Source organism: Candoia aspera, chromosome 5 (genome assembly GCF_035149785.1).
Source record: "Candoia aspera isolate rCanAsp1 chromosome 5, rCanAsp1.hap2, whole genome shotgun sequence".
Taxonomy (NCBI): domain Eukaryota; kingdom Metazoa; phylum Chordata; class Lepidosauria; order Squamata; family Boidae; genus Candoia; species Candoia aspera.
In genome coordinates this window covers 1,217,220-1,243,966 of record NC_086157.1, presented here as the reverse complement: position 1 = coordinate 1,243,966, position 26,747 = coordinate 1,217,220, and the positions used below count along the sequence as shown (strand labels likewise).

Below are 26,747 nucleotides of genomic sequence, written 5' to 3'. Positions count from 1 at the left end.
TCAATCAGAGAAGGACCACGGACAGAAACCTGCTTCTTGAAAGGGACCTGCCAGATCTAGTACAGCAGCTTGCCATGCTTTCAACAAGAAGGCTGTGACCACATTTTCTCTTGGGGCCTGAACAGAAATAACGGTGTTCCCAGATCCCACATTTTAACTGTTATTCTTGCTTTGTCATTAAGATGCCCTGTAGACAGACAGAAACTTTATTTCCGTCACTGACCAACAAAAATACATTCTATTCATTCTTTTATTGGTCGGTGACCAAAATAAGGTTTCTGGCTGCCTTGCAAACCCTTCACCATTATATAGGACAGCTCAGCAGGAAAGATAAACATTGTTTACACTCTCCTTGTACGAGAAGTTGGGTGTCAGTCACCTGCTGAAGAAAGTTGGAAGAAGACCTAAGAGATGCATTCATATGACATGCTAATTGTGGTGAGCATTAACCTTGAGGTTTTGTGCGTAGCTTAGCGTGTTTGGTTAGTGTGCAGTTCAGTGTATGGCCTGAAACTCTGCTGATGCAACAGCAGGACAAGGGTGTCGTGTGTCGCCTGGGTTGGATCAGGCAAGTGTTTGGTGTTCAGTTTCTACAGGCCTGAGTTGCGAGCAAGGGGCCTGGAGACCAGAGGAGGAGCAAGGGGGCCTTCTCCTCTCCCGTTACCTGCTATAAATTCCCTGCAGTTGGAAACATGACAGATCTCAGACGCAGACATATATGCTTTAACTATTAAAAAGTATAAACCAAGTTGTGATAAACAGCCCGTATTTGTTGCTTCGATATATTTTGTAATGCGGCTGGAGGGGCTGCCTCGGGAGATGAATCATTTTTAATCTTGGTGCTTTCGCTACTGTCAACACCTGATGCAGTCTCCTATTGCAATAATTCAAAGATCTCTCTATTAGTTTCGCTCTGCTCTTAAAAGCAAATGAAGCTGTTGCAACAGGACACATTAAAAGTGTTCTCTAATTGTCCTCCAGGCTAGACCTAAACATATTTCATGAAAGAACAGAAAATGAACTTTTCAACATTCATCTCTCCCCCCCCCCACCCGCCCCTCTTTTCTTTAAATCTACTGTTGCTCAGCAGGACCACCAGCCATTTCTCCCCCCTGGCAGTAAATAAACAGCTGTGTTTGTTTCCTCCCCCTGGGAAATTCAGGCGGCACTTGGCTGTGGTCACTTATGGAAAGTCCATCTTCCAAGGTGTCATCCCCCGGGAACTGGCACTGGCAGGGGAGACAGCCATGCCTCTTCGCGCACGGCTTCCGCAAACACAGAGCTGGCCTTCAGCGCAATCCCACCAGGAGTAACAATGCCGTGCTTCTCCGGATCAGCCAACATCCATGTGAGATGCGCTGAGGTTGCTGCTCCCCAGAGAATTTGGGAAACCGCATGTCCAAAACCTCTGGGAAGGTGCCGGTTTGGGGAAGGCTGCTGGCAGGGCTGAAGGAGATGCCATGTGACTCCTTTATAGCCAAATGCAGCTGGGGGGGGGGGGGTTGGTGCTGTGAGAAACCCACAAATGGTTTCACGACATCCTGGGAGCCTCCTCCAGCTGGGCCCAGGGAGGGAGTTCTGCACTGCGCAGGACATGCGGGTTGGACCCTTTTCGACCACTCTACATACATGGAGGCATAATCCTGCCATCTCCCCACATTGGCAATCCTGGAAGCTGCTGCCTATCAAAGGAAAATCCCCCCATGCCAGATTTATCTCTGCAAGACTCTGCATCCTGGGCTTGATTTCTCTCAATTACATCTACAGTATGATTTGTGCGGAGAAGTTAGGGGATCAGGGCAGGGGTCTGCCAAATCCCACTGCAGAGGGGACTTAGCGCCTTGGTTGCCACTGCCTGCCCCCTCCAGATGCATAAGCGGCCATTCCTCTTGACCCTGACTTCGATCTCTAGATGCCATCCATACCAGTCAGTCTGCAGGGACGGGGAGAAGGAGGCCCTGGAGAAGGACTCGGGGGCTCCCGGGGCTTCGCCACCTGCCTCAGTGGCAAGGTGCGGGATGGGACCCAATCCAGGGACCAGCCACCCTGCTGGCCCACCACCACCCCTTCGAGATTCAGAGGGCGAGCGAGAGTGCCCTGCAGCACGCGCCTGGTCCGGGCGATCGGGAGACGCCGCTCTTTGAGCATCGCTGACTTCGGCGCCGCCTGCCGCTGGAAGGCACCCGCAGCCGGGCCCGGGGCAGGCGGAGGCTGCTCCTGAAGGCTGCGAAGGAGCCCTGCCCTCCCCACCGCCCCTGCGGCTCTGAGGGCTCGGCGGCTCTGTCGGCGCTTCCCTCCCGCTCAGAGGCGACCTGCGACCGACAGCGCTCCGCGGGGCCCCGGCCGCCCCGGCAGGCAGCGCTCCTGGGGTCCCCGTGCGGAGCCCGGAGACGGGAAGGGAGCTGGCTGGCCGGGTAAGTGAATTATTTACAAAAATTTGAGTTGACACCTTTTATCAAATGTGGAAAGATGAAGACAAAACAGCTGCTATTGCTGTCGTAAGCAATCTGCCGGTGATTGAATAAAAGTGTCAAGAAAATGGCTGCTTGATAGCCTTTTGTTCTCTCTCATCCAGCTTGATGTTAGTTTGAGCTGTCACTTAGGAATCACGGCGCTGTGATTTATCAATACGCCGAAATGACCTTCTGCGCCGGCTCGCCCGCCGTGAGCTGGGGGAGAGCGCCCTCTGGTGGGGGCAGGCGGCACTCCCGCGAGCAGACGCCTCGCCCCGCATCCCACCGGCAGGAGCCCGGGAGTGGCGGTGGTCCTGAATGGGGCCGGGTGGGTGTGTTGGAGCCTGCCTTTCTCCAAGGAAGCCACGGGAGGATTTCACCCAAGCTCTTTGCTGCCTACCCAGCCCAGAGTCCTACAAGAAGGGTCATTTTCAGTGGACACTGCAGATGGAGCTCAGGGGCTGAACTCGGCCCCAGTGGAAAGCAAGGATGCAAATGGAGACAAGGAGGAAGTACTGGAACTTCTCCACCCTCTGCTTTTCCTAAAATACCGTTCCCAGGATTCTGGGTCATTTTGGAAAGGAGGGGGATGGCAAGGAAGACATGGACATTCTGGAAAGAGCTAAATATCCTCCCTTTCCCCTGCTTCTTCTCTGCTCCAGAATGCCTCCATCTTCTCCAGTAAGCTCTTTTCCAGAGATGGGGGACCTTGGAGAATGGGTCACCCTACCCAAGAAAGGCAGCCCTGCCTGGAGCCCTCCCCTATGGATCCAGCTGGAGGAGAATTTGAACCAGGCCATTCCAGAACACACCCAACTTTCCATCAACTATGCCACGCAGACTTTCACTGGCTTTGTGTACAGGAGGATGGGATACTGTTTAAGGGAAGACAGAGAAAGCTGTGAGCTACAGGGTAGTTCGTCATAGACAACATCACAGATACCAGAAAGATTCCAGGTTGTGTTGAGACAGCTGTTTCACACAACTATCAGGTACACCATAGCTGAGCTCACCACCCAGGATTATATCTTGTTCCCCAAACTTCAAATGGAATACGCGGAGCCCTTCATAAGGTACTGTCAAATAACTGAATCGGTTTAGCTGAACTAGTTAGTGTAATTAGACGCTGTGATGCGATTGTCTCAGCCGTGGAGTGAAGTCCCAGCCCTCCAAAAATAAGGCGGTAATTGGAGGAGGGGAGACTTCGCAAAGTCTGCACAGCTTGTAGCAGGCTGGCCCAATGATCTCCTGAAATGCTCCAGCGTTTGGAATCCCCTGTTCAAAATCCACAAATAAGCCCCACATGGCCAAAACATGATGAAAGTGTTGGGAAGATAAAATCAAAACCCAGTCACAAAATTAATGAATGCCAGTTGCAGAGGCAATAATACACTCTCTTTATTAGGGCCAACCCCAAATCCCAGCCCTGGGGTGTTCTTGGCTTGGTGGCTTTTAGCACTGGCTTCCCAGTTGGTGGGAAGAACCTGCCCAACCTTGGCTACCCCAGCAAAATCTAAGCCAGGCTGGAGTTGGTCATTGCTTGGAAAGAAGAGAGCAGGAAATCTAGAGCTATGGGTCAAGCTGAGAAGTTGAAAAGTATCTTAGGGACAGCAGACAAAAACTACATGGACGTCTCATTGAAGCCACTTTGTGACTGGGCTTCCATGACAGGCTCAAAGCAGTCCCTGAATTATCCCATTTTCTGGCTTTGAGCAGATAAATGCCTTTAGAGAAGGAGTTTAGCCTTTTTGGCCTCTGAGCACAAACCCATCTGACCCTTTTAGGGGTTTGACCTCAAAGACCATCCCCAGCTCAGAATGGGGGTCTTGCCCCACCCCTCCAACCCCAATCTCTGGCATTTCCAATCAGCATAATGCACTGTAGAAGAGGCAGGAAGGTTGTATGGAATCTGAAGACCTTTTTCTTCCAAACTTCCCTTACTTTTAGACGGCATCTCAGGCTGGAGCAGCAGACTTCATTCCTGAGAAGAATGATTTCAGGGGTTAAAGATCCCTGCCCCATGTCTTGCTTTTCACTCCCTTTTCATTGTATGCAGAGCTTCTGTTTCTGTCTTAAATCTTGCGCACGTCTGCACCACAATTTCTTCCTAAAAGGTCTTCAGGAATGTTGAATAATATGTAAATTTTATGTTGTAATGAATTGGGTCCTAAGATCCATAAAGGTCAGGCACCTGATATAATACATCATTTTCTTTAATATCAAACTACAAAATAACTGTAATAAATTTTGTGGCTGCTGCCACAACATCTCCGCACACACTGTTACCCACAAGGAAGCACCAGTGGGGATATCTCATTTGTCAAAACTTGCAGGGAAAACGGGCAGGCGCACAAGAAACTCTGAAAGTTGGTCTGGCTAAGGTTAGGGCTGGCTCAGTTTACCCTTGAATGGCGGGGAAGCAGCAGCAGCAGCAGCAAGCACTGGATAGCCCCTGGGTGATGCGCTGGGCTGAGTCAGAGCAAAGCCTCCCTCCAAAGCCCGGGAATTGCCTTTTCCCAACGGCAAATGCAAAATGCTGTTAGGACAAGGGTCTGAAGAAAGAGAAGGGTCTCTCTAAGGCGTGAGAAGAGAGCTGGGGCTGCAGGCCCAGACCTCCATTTGGGGACCAAGGGGGAGGACCCACCCCACCTTCACTTCTACTACACACCTCCAGGACACAGCAGACGTGTGGGATGCTACTATGTTTGCTGGGTGGTCCTCCAATGATATTGATAAGCTGTACCTGCCCAGCAACCAGAGTCCTCTTGCCAGGGCTTCAGAGCTGGGCACTGGAGCCCACAGCTGCCATCTTCTGCAGGGGGGCAGGTGTCTTCCCTCTCTCTTGCAGCAAATTGGATCACAGACCAACACTGGAAGAAAGCGGCTATTTTCCTCCTTATCTAGACGATGCGTGTAAGGGTTCTGGTAAACTCCTAATGAAGCCAGTCCCTGTCCTCAAGGAATACAGGAAATTTCCATGGAGATACAAAACCAACGGTGAATATTTTTCTTTTTTTCGGTCAATCATTTGCCAAAGTTTTGTTCTTTATTCTGACCATAGATGTCATCTACTCCAATCCACTGCCCCAAAAGATGACCATCCAGCTTCTCACGGAAGGCCTTCCGTGAAGGAAAACCTACCTCTTCAGGCAGCAGCCTGGTCCTCTGGCTGACAGACTGTGTGGTCAGGAATTTTCTCCTGATGCCTCTCCTGAGCCTCCGTCAGCCCTCCAAGGCCAAGAAACGGGCACGGTGGGGGTTCCAGGAATGCTCTTTATTGTCGTAAGGCAGAAAAACAGAGTCTCGAAAGCTTGTCAGGGTTTGTCTCTGCCCCAACTGATTCAAAACAAAATTGGGGAGGGGGTATTTTAAGGGTCTTTCTCACGCTTCCTCCTCCTCAACCTTCTCACAAAGTCCCGCTTAACAGTTCACTCATTCCTTCCCTGTTCCCAAGGCCAAGTCTACGTTCCTTCATCCCTTCCTTCCTGGTAGTTTGAACCCATTGGCTAACCCATTCACCCATATGATTTGAGGAAAAGGCTGGCATTTCATGCCAGTCATTCTGGAGATAAAAATGTGGTAGTTCTTTGGTGTGAGAATGGGGGGTGTTAGCAACCTGCCCCTATTTTCATCTATGACCTACCAGAAGCAACAAAGACAAGTGCAGCCCATTCTCAGGTAACAGCCACACTCCCCTCCCTCACAATAGATTTGTGTAACGTTGGCAGAGCATTTACTACGGATGAGATACACTTGCTGTTCCTTTTGTGCTTTTCTCTCTGAAGCCATGAACATTATAGGTCTGCATCGAAGAAAAGATGAGCTCTCTGAAGATGTGTAATCATACCAGGTTTGTGGTGGAAAATGATCACTTTGCTATTTCATAAAGGAACCGTAATTCATAAATGTGAATGAAGCAGGGAGGCACGGCATTTCCTCCTGAGGAGGAGAATTTGTATCAGAGAGTCAATATCTCAGACAAAGTTCACTTCTGATTATATTAGCCCAGGTATTTCATGAGTTTTTAAAGGGGCTTTAACCAATTTGTGGTAAGCGTTTACCTTGAAAAGAAATCTTGGATTGGTAGCAGATGGCAGATTTTCTGTGTTACTCAACTGCAAATCTATATAAATAAAGAAGAAAAGTTATGGAGCTGTCAAGCAATCTGAAAAATATCTGTTGGACTTTTGGCTTACCCCCTTCCTCTACTTTCAAAGAGCATCTTGTAGGCTCTCAATTTTAACCATCATCTCATTAAGGAATAAAAGAACAGCAGCAATAACAGTGACTGCTTAAAAAAAATTAAAATACACAAATTAGACAAAATAATATCAGAACTTCTGACACTTCTGGGTGGGTGAGAACTGATAAAGACTGAGAAGGAGGATTCTACAACGGACTTCGCTCTTGAAAGGACCCTCCTCTTTGGACATCACTTGCCTTATCTCGGATGATGGAGGTCTCCAAAGCCAGCAGAAGAAAATCCATCTCAAATCTGAGAAGGTTCATGGGGGAAGGATGGTACTCAGCTTCTAAGCCATACTGGGAGCTAAAACTTAAAAGCAGCCCTTTGATTGGCATCTAGAAAATGAAGAGAAAGGCAGTGATTTTCCAAGATGGTCCAGTTTTATCTGAGCAAAGGATCCCTGTAAATAATCTACCTATAATGTACTGTACTAATTACTGAATAAATTTCAAAGGCAGTTGGATTTACAACACATGGCAGCCATCAAAATGAAATACTATATATAGTAAGATAAGGAATAATAACCTTTTTCTCATCCACAAGTGAGATTTCGGCAAGGCCACCAAATTTGTCAGCACCCTTCGGTACAATAATTGGGAATAAAATCTTCTGGTTACAGATATGGGGAGGAAAAGGTGATAATAACCCTGGATGGGGTGGCACTGCCCCAGACGGACCCAGTGCGCAATCTGGGGGTCCTCATAGACTCACGGCTCCTGATGGAAGAGCAGGTGGCAGCCATGGCTAGGAGGGCCTTTGCACACCTTCGGGTTGTGCGCCAGTTGTGCCCATTCCTGGACGTGGAGGCACTACTCACTATCACTCATGTTCTTGTGACCTCCCGTCTGGATTACTGCAACACGCTTTACATGGGGCTGCCTTTGAAGAGCATTCGGAAGCTTCAGCTGGTGCAGAATACAGCTTCATGGGTAGTAAGTGGAGTTGGATATTTGATACACATAACACTGCTGCATTGGTTGCCAGTGTGCTTCTGGGTGCAATTCAAGGTGCTGGTTGTCACCTTTAAAGCCCTTCATGGTATGGGACCAGGTTATCTGAGGGACCGCCTTCTCCCAGTTGTCTCTACCTGTCCAATTTGATCTGGTAGATTGGGCACGCTACAGATCCTGGCAGCCAAAGAATGTCAGTTGGCAGGGACTAGAAGGCGTGCCTTCTCTGCCATAGCACCTGCCCTCTGGAATATTCTCTCCTCAGAGATTAGGATGTCCCCAACCCTGCTGGCCTTTCGTAAGGCCATGAAGACCTGGCTTTGTGCCCAGGGCCCCAAGCGCAGTAATGGTCCTGTTTCTTGGCTATATTAACATCTTACATAGCTTACTTGGCAGCCATGTATATTTATTTTGTATTGTAACTGTTTTAATTGTAATTGTTTAATTGTTTTATGGTTTTGATCATTGTAAGCCACCCAGAGTCACTTGCTGAGATGGGCGGCTATAGAAATTGAATGGATGGATGGATGGATGGATGGATGGATGGATGGATGGATGGATGGATAAATAAATAAATAAATAAATAAATAGCAAAAAGCTCACTAAACAAGGAAAAATACTGAAGTATAATATTGTTTGTTTGTATGTTTGTTTATTTGTCTATCAAATTTTGTCACTACCCATCTCCTTCAAAAGAGGGACTCTGGGCGGTTTACAGTAAAGGTAAAAAGAGATTAAAATACAATAAAAACAAGATATCTTAAATAAAAATGTAAGTATAAATATAAAATAGCATCCAGGATGGCAATATTAAAAGTTCTGATTTAAATTCATAAGTACACGGGAACCACTTTAAGGCACTAGCCACCCCCAGGATTGACCACCCCCTTCCCACCCCAACAGAATATTGTTCCTTGATACTGATGAACTTGGGGTTAGGGATGAGGGCAGTTCTCACTCGTGGAGTGCAGCAAAGCCCTAAAAAAGTCTACTAAACATCATAGGTTGGACTAATATTGCAGAGAATGCTGGGATTATGGTATCGATTCATATCCAAATGCAAGACGAGGGTGTTAATTGCAGAGCATGACACCCATGACCTTTGGAATTCTCAACAGAGTGAGAAAAAGCAAAATTTGTTGGATTCCATTCACTGAAATCGGGGTCCATGCAGAGTTAGGGTTGCTCATTAATACATACACACACACACATCCCAACACACACACATTTAGCTAAGCACTCTTTAGAGTTTGTTGCTATTGTTGTTTATGAGAGTCTACATAATTCTACTGGGGGAAAAACATCTTTGAGCAGCAAGAAATGGGTAAGTTACCAGTCAGGCCGTGGACGGCTGAAACGTTGGAACATAAAAGGCAAGGTCAGGAAGTGGAATAGATGGACCGTAAAGAAGAACAAGCTGGAGTTAATGGGAATGACCATTCTAATCTACCCTCACCTCTCGTACAAAATCTCTATATTGCAAACACTTTCACTCCTACGTTGGTCCAACATGGAACACAAATACTCCTTAAATATTTTTGCAACATTTAGAATTAATTTCAAGTTATAGGTTTATCAGTTATGGTCCAGAACTTGTATTAAATTCTGTGATCCATAAAACTTTTTTTTTTCTTTTTGAATGACACATAGTTTAGTTTTTCATTTAGAGGCTATTAAAGTGTTCACAAAAGTTATGTTGGGAAAAAAAATGATTGAAAGTGCTAAAACACTATACAGAATATAAAATCCGTTCATGGGCTTTTTATGACACTTGAAGCACGAGTCTTAAAGGTTTAATGTTACTGACTTTTATACAGTGCTTTTTAATTTTTGATTCCAGTTATGGTTCTGCAAATGAACTGTGACATTAAAAAAAGAACCAGGGTGGAACTGCCAGCTCTGTTTTTTGATGGGCCTGAACTAGTTGTGAAGGATTCTCACAACCTACCTCAACTTGTTCCCCTAGATGCTGTGCCACACATTTCTGTCCACCTAATCAAGATGACCCCCAAACCCACCAAGGCAGAAGTATCTATAGCTATCAATGGATAGCTTAGCATTGAATCTAAAGTTCCCATGGTGTTTATGTCTTCATTTTGCTTTATAACTGTAAATAAAAGATGCAATCACAGCAGGAAGAAGAACCATTGTTAAGGACCAACCTCTCCTGCCTGGTGTTTCTGTGGACCACAGATGTGCAGAGTCTTTGAAGGTCAAATGCTTCAAGGTCAACTGTTCCAACTATGGTCCATTCCAACCTTGGAACTTGGGCTTTAACCTGGATACAAATGTCCCAAGGGTGCCACAGATGAACTTCCAAATACAGGCAGGACCTGTTTGGCAAAGCTGGACCTGTTCGGGGTAGGACTCAGAAGAATCACCATCAATTACCTTTGTGGGGGTGATGGCATTTTCACTGAGTTTTCTGAGGGACATGAGGCTACCTGGCAAGGTTGGCTGCCACTGGGCAGAACCTCTAAGTCAACAGCAGATTTAGTTGTATCTTCTTACGCCTTAGGAAGACTGCCCTCATCTACTCTCTTTCTTCAAATCCTTGTCCTAGCAGCATTTTGCATTTGCCCTTATGTTATGCTGTGTTGTGTTGTGTTGTGTTGTATGTTTGTTTTTTTAGATATCATTCCTTCCTCCAGTGTTTCCCCACAACAACTCTGGGGGAGGTTGGGCTGAGAGAGAGTGATCGGCCTATAGTCCTCCTGGAAACCACAGCTGATAAGGCTTCTTCCTCTTAGTCCGACACCTTTACCAAAACACCATACTGGTTAATTAGCAGACTGGCACTGGGAGATAACATGCACAGAGAGAGGCTGACACAAAACATGTGGCATCCCCTTTCCTTCAAGAGAATAAGCATGTCAGTGAGCCTCTGCAAGGGTTAATCTGATATCTTGTCAAGAGACTGGCCCACTCCTACAGTGCAGGGCCTTGACCCCAAGGGTATCCTGCTGGCCTTGCAGTTTCAGCATCGTAGAAGAACTGCTGAGAAAGTAAAGGAAGGCCAAGTCACATTCTCCTGACCACTCTCAACAAGCTCGTGATCAAACTCACTGGCTGGGCTATTCACATCAATCTCAAGTCACACACTCAACCCCCTCCCAGGCATTTTCCATGGATGGAAGTGAGGTTCAACACTGTGCATCATCTTTAAAGTCCACCAAAGGGGCAAAAAAGCCATTGGATGTGCAAACTGCTATGGAAAATTATGAAGGGCCCCCACATCCGTTTGCAAATATGCTCCAATGGGCTGATTCCGTCAAAGCTTTGTTGAATCGAAGCCTGCCTTCTAAGGTTGGCACAGCTCTCGTGGGTAGGAAGCAGCTTGACTCACAGTATCAAAAGATTTTTAAAAAGTTAAGCACGAAGCTATGATATCTCAGCATCAAGTCACTTGTGGACGTTCTCCAAGATACTTGCCTGGAGCCCACCATGTTCTGGGAGCTTCATGGAGAGATGGAGGAGAGCCTGCCTGAGGTTGCTGCCATGAATGATGAATCCTGGATGGAACCCACCTTCCTTTTCTGAACAAAGAGGGGGATCATGGAAACAGTTCTACCAGCAAGATAGGGAAATACCATAAATGCCCAAGAGCTTGGGCCTGTGCTCCCAAGGTGACTCCCCACAGCCATCTGAGGAAGGGGGACAACACTTTCAAGCTGTTTTGGCATTTTGGAGCAACTGGAGATTACCAATGAAATAGATGTAAGGCACCCATCTCCCCCTTCTTTCTGAGATTAAAAATGGGCAAACATGGACCCCATGCCTTGGAGGAAGGAGGCAAAACCCCTCCCTCAATTTTTAAAAAATAAAATAGGAGAAAATGCTTCCAAAAAAATGGAGAGGAAAGTTGCCATCTGGTTTCAGTAGTAACATCTGGGGGTGCTGTAGGGCCTGGAATGTGGGTGCCTGGAGGGCTGCAGGATGCTGTCTCCTGCCAAAGGTGGTCACAACACTTTCAAATCTCTTTCCAACTCTCCCTCTCCTCCCATCTCTCTCTCTCAACAAACACACACACACACATGTATGTATCTCTCTCCCTCCTAAATATTTGAAGAGATCTCCTCTCTAGCTTTGTAGCGCATGGAACAAGGATGCTGGGCATGAAAACCCCGAGGGGCCGACAGACATTGCCAGGGACTCTTGATTTAATTTAGTGCCTGGATAAGTGATCCTAATGCCTGGATGCTGATGTCCCTAATGCTGCTCATGCCCCTTGCCTTTAAAAGTGTATCAGTGACTCCTCTTAAGTGCCCATGAAAGCATCAGGTTTCAGACTGCAGTGCTCAAACTCAGGGAGATCTCTAATGGGAAAAAACGGTTTAAAACAAGCAGAGCCCCTCGGTCAGCAGAAACACACTGAGCTTCCACCTTCCCGTTCCAAAAGGGTGGGTAAATAAATTACATTTTCTCCACAAAGGACACCTGGGATGGGAACCAACAATGCAAATAAGAATCCATTCTTCTTGTAATTAACTCTCAGCTCGACCATAATTTGGTTGCAATGAGAATTAAAAACACTGCTACCAACACCACATAAATATAGCTGTGGGATTCGTACAGAAAATTGCCTCGTGGCATTTTTGCAAAATAACCATTATTGATCTTGATTTGTACATGTTAAACTGTGGTTCCTTGGGTAAAAATATTCTGGGAGAAGTCAATAATATGCCATAATTTCATATGACACTAATAAAATAACTCAAATGAAAATTCATTTTGCTTACTTGTCTCCTTCTTAAAAGAGAAACAAAGGGGGGGGGGTGCTAAGACAACGTCCCCCCACCCTCACCCCGGACATGTGCATACAAGGCATATTTATAAAACAATTCGGATTGATTTTGTAGTTACTTTTAAAAGAAACCATTGATTATGGGATCATTCTTTACAAAAAAACGCTCTTCTCTAGTCAGCTGATATTGATAACGGCTGTGAATTGCAGGAAAGGATTCATCTGATGGCTCTTATGCAGCATGTTTCCTAGAGACCCCCTTCAGACCCCCTCCCCTTGATGGTCATAAAACATTTTTATTACTACCATCAAAATATTCCCTTGATATCCCTCTCAGGGCAGCAGTACTAGCACTGCATGAAAACTCCTTTCCCAGGGCCAAAAGATAACTTTTGTGTTCTCCTAGATCAAAATCAAAATTAATGAGTCTTGCACTTGAACATCAGCAATGAGAAGGAGGGAGGGAGGGAAGGGGGGAGATTTACAGATTTGACGTTTGTGGACATCACACTAATCCAGGGGGTCTGCTCTGCATCTGGATTACAGGGACCAAGTAGAGGGTCCTCCTTTCTTTGGAACTTAGAAGTCTTCTCCCAAAGATCTGAACCTCTTCAGGGAGGGACAGGAATTGTCACCACGTCCCCTTTGAGGGATAACAGGTGGAGGACAGAGAGGAGAGTCCATGGAAGGGCAGTGAAGCTTTGATGCCCAAATGGGTCCGTCCTGTTTTGGGGCAGAAATTTTTGCTGATTAGAGCCAGAGCTTTGTGAAAAGGCAATTATGTTGATAAAGGGTGGTTAAGGTAGAGGCCCAGCATGATAAAAAGTTCCAAGATTTGTTACTCCCTCTATTTAGCAGCTCCACGTTGTTCACTAACCCAGAATAACAGCTCCACCTATTGTTCACTCATCCAGAAACAGATTTTTAATTAAGCAAAGTGGAAGAAGAATGAAAACAAACTACTTAGAAAGAAAACTTGGAATGTCTATGGATGGATGAAAAGGTAGTCTCATGCCAACATTGTGTCTTCCTTCCATTTTTGGCACTGTATTTTTTTTTTAATTGGCTCCATCTGCCACTTTTATATCTCTAGCCCTTGGCTAAAAATGCCTGAAAGAGGTCAAGTCTCTTGTGGTATGGAATCCCATGGTCTTCTCTCCATAATATTTTGTTCCAGAAAGGTACCACATACTGTAACATTATCCCATTGCAGGTTTTTGTGAAGTTCTCCCATGGATAAGAATAAAAATGTCCTACAATAAGAAGGTAGGAAGGAGGGAAGACCGGGAGATGTTCCCGTCAAAGGCTTCACAGACTCTTAGGGAGAAGATGGAGAAGTTCCAGCAGACTGCCGTTTGGGGCAGAGGTCCCAAATTTGGTGCCCCATCTAATGCTGAGTGGTGTTACTCAAGATTCCACTGCCCTCGTCACTTTTGATGTAACTGTCAAAATTCACTCCTGAAGAAGAGGCAGAGGTGGCCATTCGATCTGGCCTGGCTTAAGAAATAGGATCCACTGATGGGATCCTTTGTGCTTCCTTGTTGTCTTCCCGTCGCCCCTTGTCTTGGGGGTCTACCAATTCCAGCCCGGATCTGTCCCGTTCATTAAAATCCCCTCTCCCCACCCCAGCCATCGATTTCATTATCCGTGCTACCGACATCTCCCCCTCGCCTGGCAACAAAGGAGCAGACTGTCTGCTAGAAGGAACACCTGCCGAAAGATGCAACTCTTACGAAGGCGGGGATTGAAAACATCCCCCATGCAGGCTACCAGCAATTACTTCTGCTGGCATTAGCAGACGGTCCGCTTTGAGCCTTGAGATATTCCTCTCGAAGATTAGCCCAAATTATGTTTTATTGCAACGGCCTGCTCAGCTGGCCTAAACTTCATCTGGTCCGCAGCCTAATGGAATTCAATCAAGGGGATTAATACGTTGTTTATGACATGGCTGGAGGTCTTGCACTATCAACAGGCCTTCAAAGACTATCCGATAACAGAGGGCCAGATGCTGCACCGGGAGCAGAAAAGGGAATTTTTATCATCTTGTTGAACACTTAAATTAAATGGTCTGGACAAAGCTTTTGCATGTCAGCCTGTGGAAGAGGAAAATGCAAGAGTGGCCCTCGTAGAGACCAGGGCAGGTCTTTGGAATGGTTACGCAACTTCCCACCATGCAGGGCCCTCAAAATCCCTGACTCCATTTGCATGGGACAGTTTTAAGCTCTAGGATGTAACGTACAGCTGTGCTTACTCCAGGAAAGCAGTCCCTAGGTGCCTAACGCTGCTTCCAACTACAGACTTACTTTGTGGTCCAGCCAAGGACCGTGGATGTTCAATTCACAAATCCCTGTGATTCCTCCCCAAACCAGCTACGGTAACACAGGAAACCTGGCCAGCCTAAGAAACAAAAAGCAGAGCTGCCCTAATTACAACCAGGACTTGGTCCCTCATACCCCCAAGCAGAAATGCTGGGTGCAAGTGCGCCTGATGAATGTGCTTCCTATAAGTGAGGTCTTTGTCACTAAAACAATAAACAACAAAATGCGTAACAGTTAAACTTGTAAAGTTTCTGGACTGCAAGTGAGGGAATGAAATAATTAAAGAATGTTCAGGTAAAAAAAAACAAAACAGAACATGCCCTTATTGAAAAAACCTCACCATGCATATCTTTCTGCTTTATTTATGCATTTCTCCTGATATGCTAGTTCTCTATCCACAGGGGGAGACTCAGTTCTTTGTGCTGCCATCTGAAATAGCAGGAAAAAGGGTTGCTCCCCATCTCTTCTAAAACTGGCAGATTCTGAGCAGGGAATGATTGGAATGACTGCATGTAAACCACTTTAGGTAAATATAGATTCCTGCTTGTGCTGGTTGGCAAAGGGCAGATGAAACATTCCCATATTAATTAAAGGATAAAATGCAGGGAGGGAGGGAGGGAGGGAGGGAGGGAGGGAGGGAGGGAGGGAGGGAAGGAAGGAAGGAAGGAAGGAAGGAAGGAAGGAAGGAAGGAAGGAAGGAAGGAAGCTCATTTTCTGAAAATTTAATGGAGAAGCATTAATTACAGCTTTGGGCAAACATTTCTTGCATACCACAAACTTTTCAGTATGTTATTAAAAGCCCTTTGCAAGTTAATACAATCATTTTACTAATTGTTTTGGTAGAAATCCAAGAGTTTCATTCTCTTACCAGCACAAAAGGTTGCTTCCATTTCACTGGGCATAACCCAGTCCTACTCGACACATTCTTTCTTTACCTCCCAGTCAAAACCAAAGGGGTCCCAGTCATCATGGAGGAGAAATGCTGGTCAGGTGGGCAACCAGCAGCCCGGGAACCACAGGGAAACCTCAGCCTTAAAATGACGACTTTCCCTGAAAGCTGACAGCATGGGGGCCCTTTTTCTGCAGGTCAGCCTTGAAGAAGGGGGTCATGAGATGAGCTCAGCATGGAGACTAGCCAAAAGAGACAGGGGACAGTCTTGGGTGCAGCTGGATGGAGATACAGCGGTTCTTTTAATTCTCACTAGGAACGTGAAGCCACAATGCCTAGCTAAGCTTGGCTATCCCAGACAAGGGAACCCGTTTTCTAAAGGAAGATGGGAGTTCCCCCATACACATTTCCTGTTCATTGGAACAGGTCATCTTGTGTGCACTGAGGGTGTGGTGATAGAGGAAAATGCTATTAAAAGCCAGCGAGTGGCTTTCTATTTTGATGAAAATAAAAAATTGTTTCGGAAATTGGTGAGGAGTATTAAACAAGGAGATTTCAATAAAGTGAACAGAGTTAAAAATACAATTTGCATTGGAGGAATAGTCATTATTGCGAAGAGGGAAGGTTGCGGAGGACGGGAGAAAGCAGGGATGGTGCCCATTAACGTCAGCCCCTCGAGGTCAGGAAACACACAAGGATCCCAGGAATGCCACTGTTGTCGCAGGGTAAGGGAGCAGAATCCCTGTCCCATCTTATCTTAAACAAAATTCCCACATTTGCTTTATCTCTGGACTGCGCAAACACTTCTCCAAATCTCTCACAAATGGCTTTCACAAACCTTCCCTAAGGTCGGCTCCAAGTTCCTTGACCACTCCCAGAGACATTTCACTGGTTGCCAGTCATTCTGTAGACACGATGTGGGGGCTGGTTATCCCCTTTTAGCACCGCTTGTGGCTCAGGACCTGAACACCTGCAAGACCACCCCTCCTCGGTAGCATCTGCCTGTCCAGCCAGGCCTGGTATGGAGGTCTTGTGGTGGGTCTCAACTCCTAGGGGTCCATTGGAAGACCTCAAGGGTGAACCTTCTCGTCAGTGGCTCCTCTCCTCTAGAAGAGGGGCAAGGAATTCCCATCCTCGTTTGGTTCCAGAAGCTGATCAAGATCTGGCTCTTGTGGAAGCCCTTTGGGGTGATCCCTGCTTCTCCTTTGCATGGCATTTTAATCTGACTGCTCTTATTTGTTGTGTTTCTAGCACGTTTAAAGGTGGACACCACTCCTGAGAAGACGGTGTTCCAAGGAACCATGCGTCAGCCAGGAACATGCTGGCTGGGGCATTCTGGGAGTTGAAGTCCACACTTCATCTTAAAGTTCCTGAGGTTGAGAAACACTGCTCTAACATATCTAGAGAGTAGGCAAGATGGCCTAAGGAGAGATCATCTCTCAGGCCACCAGGAGAACCTCCTTCAGGACTTTAAAGGTCATTAGCACCATGGACCACATCAAAACACCAACCACTTGGAGGAGGAAGCCCCCCTTTTGGCAAAGTTTTGCTTAGTCCTAATGAAAGGAAGACCCAGCATCCATCCTTGCAGGATTATTTTCTTCAGCAGCACTTCAAATTACTTGATCCCCTTCATGTCCTCTATTGTGGTGCCCTTCACATGATGAGCCACTGAAAGGTTTTCTTTAACTGATTAGATTCTGTGCTAAAAAAAAACTGTCAGTGCTGCGAAATACTGTTATGAAGCCCTTCGTCAGCTTGGGTGACAAGGGTTGGCTGCCATCTGGTGGGAAGTGCTGGGAACACTTTCTAGGGCCTCAAAAAATGTTTAGCAAATTCACAATCCAACTATGTTCTTCAGACGCTTGTATCAAATACGATGGAGATACTTTGGATGAATTTGCCAGCTTTTGATTTTAAAAACATTGAAGTATCAAACAAGATGTGGGGGGAGGGGGGGGAGGCTTGACAGCTGGGCCTACTTCTTCAGAGGCAAATCTTTCACCGAAATCTTTTTTTTTCCCAAGTGAAAAGTTGATGGAAGCGTTTGTGGAAAACTATTCTATTGTTGCCGACTTCTCTGCCTGCTTCCTCCCTTCTTAGGAACCCATTTTTTTAATGCCCTACTTGGCTATTTTTTTATGGTTGCAATTCAAGTTTTTTTTTGCTTGAGTTTCCAATCTCCACTACTCCTTCTCCAACTTTTCTCTAATCTTTTGCTTAGTTTTTCTTCCTTGCAACCCGTCTGTTCTGCATTTTCCTGTCGAATTCCTTACTTCCTTCTTTAGCATCTCCCTCTTCTGCAGTTGTCTTTATCAAGACACACACCCACACAAACCAGGCAACCCCTTGGCTCACCAAAGCTGACTTGCAAGCTATTTAGTCTCCTGCATCTTCCATTTTTCATCAGGCCAATCAGCCCATTCCAGTCAGAAGCTTCACACACGCCAGGCAAAGCAAGATAGAAAGGACGGTCGCGGGCCTGCACTTTACAAAAATCTCATTAAAATGACAGTTGCGCCAACCACTAAGTACAAGCCTGCAGAACTTGTAGCTGTACAACGACTGGTTTTATTTACCACAAAGCAACACAGGGCAGTCCTTGAAACATTTAACAATAAATTATTAGCAATTTAAGTTCCAAGAACTATGTCATGAAAATGCATCATACTGAACAAAACAAGGCTGTTTTCTTTCAGGCATTATTTAATTTGAAAGATAATTCAGAGGTTTGCTCTTATTAATTGCATAAAATCCAATGAGATTAATTTAATGCCAGGACTGACATTAAAAGCTTATTTAGCTTTTTAAACAGATAAGAAAAACACAAAAATTATTTAAAAAAATATCAAAGAGGAAAAAAAAGAAGCCAAATAAATAAAACGTTCAGGCAGTCCTTAGAGGAAACATTTTTTTCATGAACGCATTAAAAGGTTAATAAGATTATATTTTCATAATGTACATTTTTTTCTACACCTGATTTACGTGCAATCTTTCCATTTTCACTAGATGCACACTTCTCTGTGAAACTGAGGAATCAAGCCAATCCTATCCATTAAAAAAAGTATCTTGATCTTTTGAAGGGAGGTAACTTTTGCAGCGGACGTATTCTAACATGCTCTCACTGTTTCCATAGTGTGCAACAGCAATTTGGACAGCTGACACAAGGATCAGTGTCACAAAGCTGGATCCATACTTAGGAAGTTTCAGTTGCTAATAATGTTTTTGGAAGAGGGACAATATTGTTTAGCCCAAAAGGCATGGCTTCATTCCAGCTCGATTCTCAGAACTGCAATGTGGGAAACCTCCTTTTCAACCCAGAGGCTAAACATGATGATGGTGCAATTGGAAAAAATTTGAAACTGAAATATATTTTTCATAACCAGCAGCTTTTTTCACAGTATAGCAAATTAATTTTTAAATTCAGTAAAACAGCCATCAAATTGGAAATGTACAGGAAATGAACCTTCAAAAGTTAATCCACTGCAGTGAACTCCTTCACACAAAAGGCTGTTTTCTAATGTTAAGTCCATTGGCTACATCTGAACTATGCAGTCAACATTTTATCAAATATGAAGCACGTCTTTCAAATCTGACAATAAAACGAATTTCCAGGTTTGTTAAATACATAATTTCAAGACTTTTAAGTCATATACAATAAAGATAAAAATGCATTTTGAAGGATTATTGGTTAACAAGCATTAAAAAAAGGACTGTATTTCTACACCTGTGTGAAACTTAGACAACCAATAACCAACATCTCAAACAAAAATCTTCTATTTCCCAGAAGGCTCGTATCAGTGAAAAGATCTTCTCCTTGAGTTAACCCGTCATATTGTCAGAGGCCTAGGAAAAAGAATTTTGATTATACCGGGTTCATAAGATATTGCAAATTAATAGCAACACGCTGAACATTTATTGCAACTCTTCTGCCTATCTAAAATGCCGGTGGAAATCAATGATTTACTGATTTGAAATCTGGGTTAGAATGCCACAATCTTTCAAGATTTCTCAGCTCCTGCACAAGATTTGGACAGGTTTTTTTATTGTGCAGTGGTGCTAAGAAAGACTGATGACCCTTAGCACAGACTTAATTCTCCCTCTCGTTAGTTATATTGTTATATTGATCACGACTGGGATTGAGCTGGAGAGAAAGTTTTTGTCGCAGCGTTAGCAGCTCTGTCGGTAAGTGGCGAGCAGCTGCATCTCACTTTAGAAGCGGGGCTTACTGTCTACAGGTAGCCCTCAACTTACAGCCATTCCTTTAGGGACCATTTGAAGTTAAGACGGTGCCAGAAAAAGTGACTTGCGACCAGTCCTCACACTTATGACCGTCGTGGTGTCCCTGTGTTCAAAATCCAGGCGCTCGGCAACCAGCACATATTTACGAGGGTTGCAGCATCCCGGGGCCACGTGACTGCCATCTTCAACCTTCCCAGCCGGCTTCTGACAAGCAAAGTCAACGGGGGAAGCTGGATTCGCTTTAATGACCACGAGATTCACTTAACGATTGTGCTGATTCGCTCAATGGCTGCGGCAAAAAGGGTTATAAAATCGGGTGTGATTCACTTACTGACCGCCTCGCTTGGCAGCGGAAGCTCTGGTCCCCATTGCGACGGTAAGGCAAGGACCTTGAGGTTTCTCAGCCTCAGCCCTTCACCCACGCTGGCTGGGGAATTCTGGGAGTTGCAGCCCAGCCAGCTTAAGCGGCCAGGCCGGGAAACCCTCCCCAGCTAACGCCAACCCGGCTGCGGGGGCGCGCGGCGGGGAAGGGCCGCGCGCAGCTTTGCGCACCTTCAGCGCCTCCGCGGCCTTGCGCAGCTCCCGGATGACGAGGGCCAGGGCCTCGGGGTTGATGCCCTGCTCGCACAGCCGCACGCAGATGGAGAGCGTCTCCGCGTCCAGGCCGGTGTTCAGCAGGCGCGAGATCTCCAGCAGCGCTGCAAGGCAGGGCGGGGAGGGGGTCAGCTCTCGCCGGGCCCGCCCGGATGCCCTCGCGGGCCCCGGCGGGAGCGCGGAGCAGCCCCCGGGAAGTGGGGGACCCTCCGGGACGGCAGCGCCCCCCGCCCCCCCCCGAGAGGACGCACCGTCCATCGTCTCCCTCACGGCGCTCAGGTTGCCGGCGGAGCTCGCCATGGCGGGCGGCGCGCGGAAAGCCCGCCGCGGCCTCTCCCCCGGAAGCCGGACGGGGAGGGCCGGAAGCCGGCAGCCGCCGCCATAGAGCGGAGCGGAGAGAGAGCGGCGCCGGGCGCCTCCCGCCCAATGGCGGCGCGCTCCCCTTTGAATGCGGCGCCGCCCCTCCGCGGAGAGGCTGCTTCGAACGGGGGGGCGGGGAAAGCGCGCTCCGCGCGCGCCGATTGGCCGGCCGCGCCGGGGAGTTAAAGAGCCGGCGCCGGCGCCGCGGCAGGAAGCGTCTGGTGCCGTGCCGTGCCGTGCCGTGCCGTGCCGTGCCGTGCCGGGGGGCCGCCCAGGAACCGGGATGCAGCGGCGTGCGCCGCCCGAGACGCCCCGGCGCGTGCAGAACCCCTTCGAGAGCCCCGGCGACGTCCGCCGCCTGCAGGAGCAGACCGTGGGCAGCCCCTCCGCCTTCCGCGCCGCCCCGCCCGCGGGGGTGAGCGGGGGAGGGGGCCGAAGATGCAGACGGGGGGAGGGGGGGGCGCCGGGGAAGGGCCGCTGGGGCAGGGAGGGGAGGGGAGGGGAGGGGAGGGGAGGGGGCCGGGGCGCTGGGGTCCCTGAAAGCTCCCCTGACCGCCGCCCTCCGCAGAGCCCGGGGCGGTTCGGGTGGTCCATTGATGAGCTGGCGCTGATCGACCCGGTGGAGATCGACTCCGAGGACATCCGCCGCCAGGCCTTCTACCTCAGCCAGGCCAGGTGGGCCAGGGCAGCGGGCGGCTGAGGCTGTTGGGGGGCCGGCCTCTCTTTCTCTCCCCCCTCCCACCCACCCACCCTTCTTTCCTCCCTCGCAGGGTCGACGGGGAGGTCGAGGAGCGGAGGCAGAGGGCGATCGAAGAGGTAACCCACCACCTGCGTCCTCAGCTCTGGCCAGCGGGAGGGTCCGCAGGGTCTTCCCCTGCCCGAGGCAAAAAAAGGGGAAGACCTTTGCCCGGTGCCCAGCCAGCTGCAGAGAGAGGAGCACGGTCCCTGCGCAAACTCCAGTGCTGGAACCACCGTCGGTTTATGCAGGAAAATCACACACCTTTCTCTTCTTGAAACCCGGGCAGCTTTCTCCCTGCCCACACGTTGCTTGTCCCCTGCGAAGGGCGTCCGTGTCATTAATGCGCATCCTGTCCTTTCTTCCTAGTTTTTCACCAAAAGCATCATTGTTCCGTCCCCCTGGACCGATCCTGTCGGGAAACAGGCTTCTCAGCTGAATTCAACCCGGTGTGAGTTGCGCCTTCCGCGTTGGCAGTGGGGAGGCTCCCTTCAAACCGCATCACTGAGAGTTGGGGTGCAGATGGTTGAGGTGGCCTAAATGGCTAGTTTCAGGGAGCTCCAACTGGCGAAGCTTGACAGGCCAAAAAAAAGTCTGCTCTGTTTGCTTCTCAAGCCATCCTTGTTAAGCGGAAAAAAAAAAAAAACGAAGGAAGAAGATGAGTTTTCTCATTTCAATCTCTATCTCACACAACGCCAACTACGGGCTGTTGCTTCTTGCTTGAGGTGCGATAACTGGAGCTGCCGATTCTGAGCTGTTGAAGTTGTTTGTGCGTATCGCTTATGGAAGGCCGTTTCCTCCCAGATTGCGTGGTTCTTATTTCTCTGAGCGGAATTATTGGGCCAGACCTGACTGCCAAAATGCGGAGGGAGGGAGCGTTTTGCGTGGTCACTGAACATAATGCAATGTTTTTTACATCTTCTGTGTTAATATCTGAGCTGTTCACTAAGACCTTACAATAAACTGCAGGTGTTGATCTAAACGACGCTTCACCGGTCAGCCGAGAGATAATCGTGCAGCCTGGGAAAAATAACGGTTTGTATGATGCAGTTGGAGGGAGGGAGCAAACTCAGTACAGGGGACATCTGGGGAGGGGAGCACGTGGCTGGGAGAGAGAAAACATGCATTTCAACAGGGTGAGGCATGTAAAGAGGGGAGCTTGTGCTGCTTCATCTTTCTGGCATTGTGGCCAGGAACAGGAGCCTCTGCAATCTTTGTGAGAGGCTGTTTCCTGTCTTGCCTGCAGCCTTGGAATTCTTGGGGAGTTCCCCTTCAGGTACTTACCAGGCTGACCCGACCTGGCTTCTGACAAGCTGAGTTATTCTCAGTTTGTTCCAACCTTCTTGCAGCCTTGGAGGGACTGTGGTTCATTGTGACATCTGGAAAGAGTCGTTAACCAGAGTGTGTCTGGACTGCCTTGATCCTGGTGATGCAGGCCTGACGCTGTATTTTCTTTCTTTTTTTCCCAGCTGCTTGCCAGACTGTATTATCTCTACCTGTGGATTTTGACATGGAGAAAATACTGGGTACGTAGCTTGTAAAATTAGGCATCTGTAGCAGTCTAAAACGGCTGTGACTGGAACAGAGACGTCATCCTCGTAATAGGACATAAAAAGCCTGGTGCCTGGGAAGGACGGACGGACAGACAAGATAGGGCGAGTCAGAGGTCGCGTAAGGGCGCACGATAACTTCACGTGATTTGCAGCTCCCCTCGTTTGTCATCTCTCTGCCGTTTTTCTTTCTGGGCAGAAATTGAGCGATGCAGAAGATAAGGAAACGTCTCCACCCTGAGCTGGCAGCATTCCCACCCATGGGCTGCAAAATTCCCATTAAAATTCCCCTAACCCTCAAAAGGGCGAGGCCAAACGAGTTTCTGTGTTTTGTGCTTGCTTGTCCTTTTGCATCCTGCCAGGCCAAATGGTCAGGTTCGACTTGCCAGCGCAGGAAGGCAGAGCCCTCAACCATGATGGTCACGCCCATGTCCTTTCTGTCCTGTTCTTCAGGGGACTATTTCAAAGCCGATGAACTGGCCAACCAGTCTCAGGAGAGCTTGAGCACTTCCTCCCTGAGGAGAAAGCTCTTCCTAGACGAGAACGGCAGCCTCTCCTCGGAGGACCCGTCCACTTCTCCGAGCCCGCGCAATGCCCCGGTCTCACTCGGGGTCCTCTGCTCCATCGACCTCTCTCCAGTGCGCTGCAGAAGCCCTCTGAGTTCGTCCAGCTCAGTGAGTAGCTCGCCCTGGAGATGCCGATCCAAGTGGGGCTCTTTCAGCGGTCAAGAAATGGCCGCTGTGGTGAGCCTGGCTGGTTTTTGGCTGAAGAGCTGAAGAAATCAGTCACAGGGAACCAAAATCCCATTGCTTTCTGTGGATTTGCTGTTGAACGTGACTCAGCCGAGACCAGCTCAGGGTATCCAGTGGGTGGGTGTTCATTCGGAGCTGCACATGTTGCCATCTGTCCTCCCAGGAATGTCCCCCTGAACATTGAGGGCACGCTGTCAGCTGAGGCAACATACCTTATTTTGAACACGGGACTCGGAACGACAAGGCTGGTCATGGCTCCGGGGACAGGGCTGGGTTCCCCGGCACTGATTGAGGCGCGTTCTGGGGTTTGGCCTTGACGGGGATTTTTCTTGTGCTTGGAAGGGCCAGCTTTCTTCTAGCCCCATCCAGGGGAACGTGAGGGCATTCAGCCTGGGCAGCCTGCCGAGCCCTTCCTTTGCAAACAGAAGTCCAGCGGGCCTTGCTTCCCCGGCTTTCTCTCCGGTCGGCATCCAGCTGAGGAAGACGCCGCTGGCCGGTACGCCTTTGGGTTTCCAGCAGCCTCTTGGTGGCACCGGGATGAGGATCGTGGCCCCGGGCGGCTGGGAAGGACCCGATCAGATCGGTCTGGAGGGCACCTTTTAATCTTCTGGACGTCCAAAGCGCCTCCTGCTGGTTCCGTTCCCCTTCCTACTTCCTAAGGCTGTTAGATCCACAGGGTGGGGGGGCACTGGGGGCAGTTCTCAGGCCGCCTTAAAGCAGCAGCCCGTTCCTGGGCTCACATGGTCCCAGGAAAACAGGTGGCTGTCCTGAGGGCGCAGTGACCCAATTGGCGGGGCCTTTGCTCAGGCACACTTGGTGCGTTCGCTCTGTGATGCGGTTCTCCTTTCCCCGATGCAGACCAAAGACAGTTTACTTTTCGCTCTCCGGATCTTCCTTCTGCTTCAAGCGCCTGCCGTCCAGCTCTCGCCAGCTCCAGGAGCCCCCACGTGGAATGCTCCCCGCTGAGAGGCCACTCTCCGGTGAGGCTGCTCTCCTGCCGGGGAGCCGCGCTGTACCAGAGCGCCTTCCTTCGCCTCCCCTGCACCCCGGAGAGCCTCCAGGAAGAGCTGGCAGAAGGGGCCGAGGACTCGTCCACGGGGAGCCCCAGGGTGCACCCACCCCCTCCGAGCGGGGAGGTCTCCTCCAGTGGGCCCCTCTTGGCGGTGGCCGCGGTGTCTCTCCCGTCAGATCCCCCCGAGACCGGCCCAGAAGGGTCAACGCCAAGGTCCAGCTTGGACTGTTCCAGGGAGAACCGGACGGTGGATATGGTGGACCCCGAGGTGCTGGACGAGAACCTGGTGCAGGGATCGGCTGAGAGCCAGGCGGTGCCCGTGGCTGGCCTGAGCATGGAGGGCTCCTGTATCTGCCTGGCTCCTCTGGCCGAAAGCAGCACCTCCCCCTGCGAGAGCAGCAGCCTGCAGGTGAGGGGGCATCCAAGGTGCTCTGGCTCTGTGCCCCCGCCCACGGGGCCTGGCCCCAGGCTTCGCAAGGCAGCTGAGCAGGGAGGGTGGAAGAGTTCCCAAAGGAGACGGCGAGCGCAGGCCGGTTGCAGCCCAGCCAAGCCTTTTCCATCACGAGCACTTTCAGCCCCAGGGAGAACAGAAAGGAAGGTCCCTGGAGCCCGCAGGTACGAGTCCAGCAAAGCTCCCATGGCCACGTAATCTCTGGGAGGAAGGTGCTTCCAAGCCTACTTGGGGGGAACAGAGGAATACCCTGTATGATCCCACCGCCGCTCCCTGAAATGAATTGTCCCACGCAGGGGGCGTCACGTATGCCACGGTGGAAAGAAGATCCCTCTTCAGGGACGTTGCCCAGTTCCCAGTGGTCCCTTCCGGCAGGCACACAACCCACGTGGATTTTGGCACTAGGCTGCAGGGACTGGTGGGAGATCCCAGTGCGCGTGCTCTCTAGGCACCTCCGGGGCTTTAAGGAGGGGGAGAGCGTTTTCCTGGAGTTCTAGGTTGCTGACCCATCACTTCATCCAGCACCACTGAGAACCATAGAATTGTAGGGTTGGAAGGGACCTTGAAGGTCTTCTAGCCTAGCCCCCTGCGTAGCGCAGGAGTAACTACTTATACGCTCCGATTTTTTCTTGACAGACGGACAGTGGTTACAATACCCAGGCCTATACCAGTAGTCTTATGGATGCAGGTGGAGCCGAACTCAGCTGCAGAGAACAGGGTGCACGTGAGGCTCGGAAAAAGAATCACATTTTCAGAATGAAGGTAAGGGGATCAAGGCTTATGTTCAAAAGCTGGAGTCACACTAGACAGTATCTTCAGTTTTCTAAGCACTCGCTTTGGGAAGAAATCTAGGTAGGCAGGGATGTTGAAATCTCTCAAACCCCCCCATCTGAGCCATCTTTACCTTGCTGGAAGTCCAAGTAATTATTGCCGCAACCCAAAACTCCTGGACCGAGGGGTGGAGTCTGGGGCACTCTTGCAAAAGTCGATGCAGCTCACGCCCAAAATCTTTTGGGTCTTCTCTTCCCCTCCCCCACCCTGAGCAGGGAAAATCCAAAACTGGATACTGGGCTGAAAACGCTTGTCAACCCGGCAGCGCCCTCCTACCAGAGGTGCCTTTGCCAAAATGATCCAAGCCGGCGCAGATCTGCTTTCACTGGGATCTGCAGAGAGACCGTCCGCTGCAGAGCTGGAGGTCTGACCTGAGAGAGCCGGTCAAAGAGTGGACTGGCCCAGTCGCCCTCCTGCCACTGAAGGGAAACAGAACACGAAGACGCCCTGCCTGGCTGCAGCACCAAACTGGCAGGATGCTGCAGGCTCGGCTCGCGGCCCTCAGATGTGGCTGGAAACGCCCCCGGGTCGACCCAGTTACAGCCGGCCATTTCTTAATGTGCAAATCGTGGGGTCCACCCCCAGACGGGCACCTCCCTATGCGAGCATTGCTGCCGTA

General features: G+C 49.1%; 2 protein-coding genes across 2 annotated transcripts; one reads left to right on the top strand and one right to left on the bottom strand.

Annotated features, from left to right (window-relative positions):
* Positions 1-18,482: 18,482 nt before the first annotated feature.
* MZT1 (mitotic spindle organizing protein 1) lies at positions 18,483-20,772 on the bottom strand. Its single transcript, XM_063304534.1, has 3 exons — positions 20,688-20,772; positions 20,395-20,540; positions 18,483-19,446 (listed from the first exon to the last, which is right to left on the bottom strand). The coding sequence occupies exons 1-3, from the start codon at positions 20,734-20,736 to the stop codon at positions 19,423-19,425; spliced, it is 219 nt and encodes a 72-aa protein (XP_063160604.1). The 5' UTR covers positions 20,737-20,772; the 3' UTR covers positions 18,483-19,422.
* Positions 20,773-21,062: 290 nt separating this feature from the next.
* On the top strand, positions 21,063-26,540 carry BORA (BORA aurora kinase A activator). The gene is made up of 11 exons (XM_063304535.1): positions 21,063-21,211; positions 21,365-21,471; positions 21,567-21,612; positions 21,902-21,983; positions 22,502-22,567; positions 23,002-23,058; positions 23,536-23,756; positions 24,177-24,330; positions 24,693-25,255; positions 25,934-26,059; positions 26,344-26,540. Exons 1-11 carry the CDS (start codon positions 21,080-21,082, stop codon positions 26,425-26,427), a joined length of 1,638 nt encoding a protein of 545 aa, XP_063160605.1. The 5' UTR covers positions 21,063-21,079; the 3' UTR covers positions 26,428-26,540.
* Positions 26,541-26,747: the final 207 nt, after the last annotated feature.

Coding starts and splice junctions, on each gene's coding strand:
- MZT1 (XM_063304534.1), bottom strand. CDS start 20,736: ATGGCGAGCTCCGCCGGCAACCTGAGCGCCGTGAGGGAGACGATGGAC. Junction 20,541..20,687: donor CGTGAGGGAGACGATGGACG/GTGCGTCCTCTC, acceptor CCTGCCTTGCAG/CGCTGCTGGAGATCTCGCGC. Junction 19,447..20,394: donor AGGCCGCGGAGGCGCTGAAG/GTGCGCAAAGCT, acceptor TCTTTTTCCTAG/GCCTCTGACAATATGACGGG.
- BORA (XM_063304535.1), top strand. CDS start 21,080: ATGCAGCGGCGTGCGCCGCCCGAGACGCCCCGGCGCGTGCAGAACCCC. Junction 24,331..24,692: donor GAGGAAGACGCCGCTGGCCG/GTACGCCTTTGG, acceptor TCCCCGATGCAG/ACCAAAGACAGTTTACTTTT. Junction 26,060..26,343: donor ATCACATTTTCAGAATGAAG/GTAAGGGGATCA, acceptor CACCCTGAGCAG/GGAAAATCCAAAACTGGATA.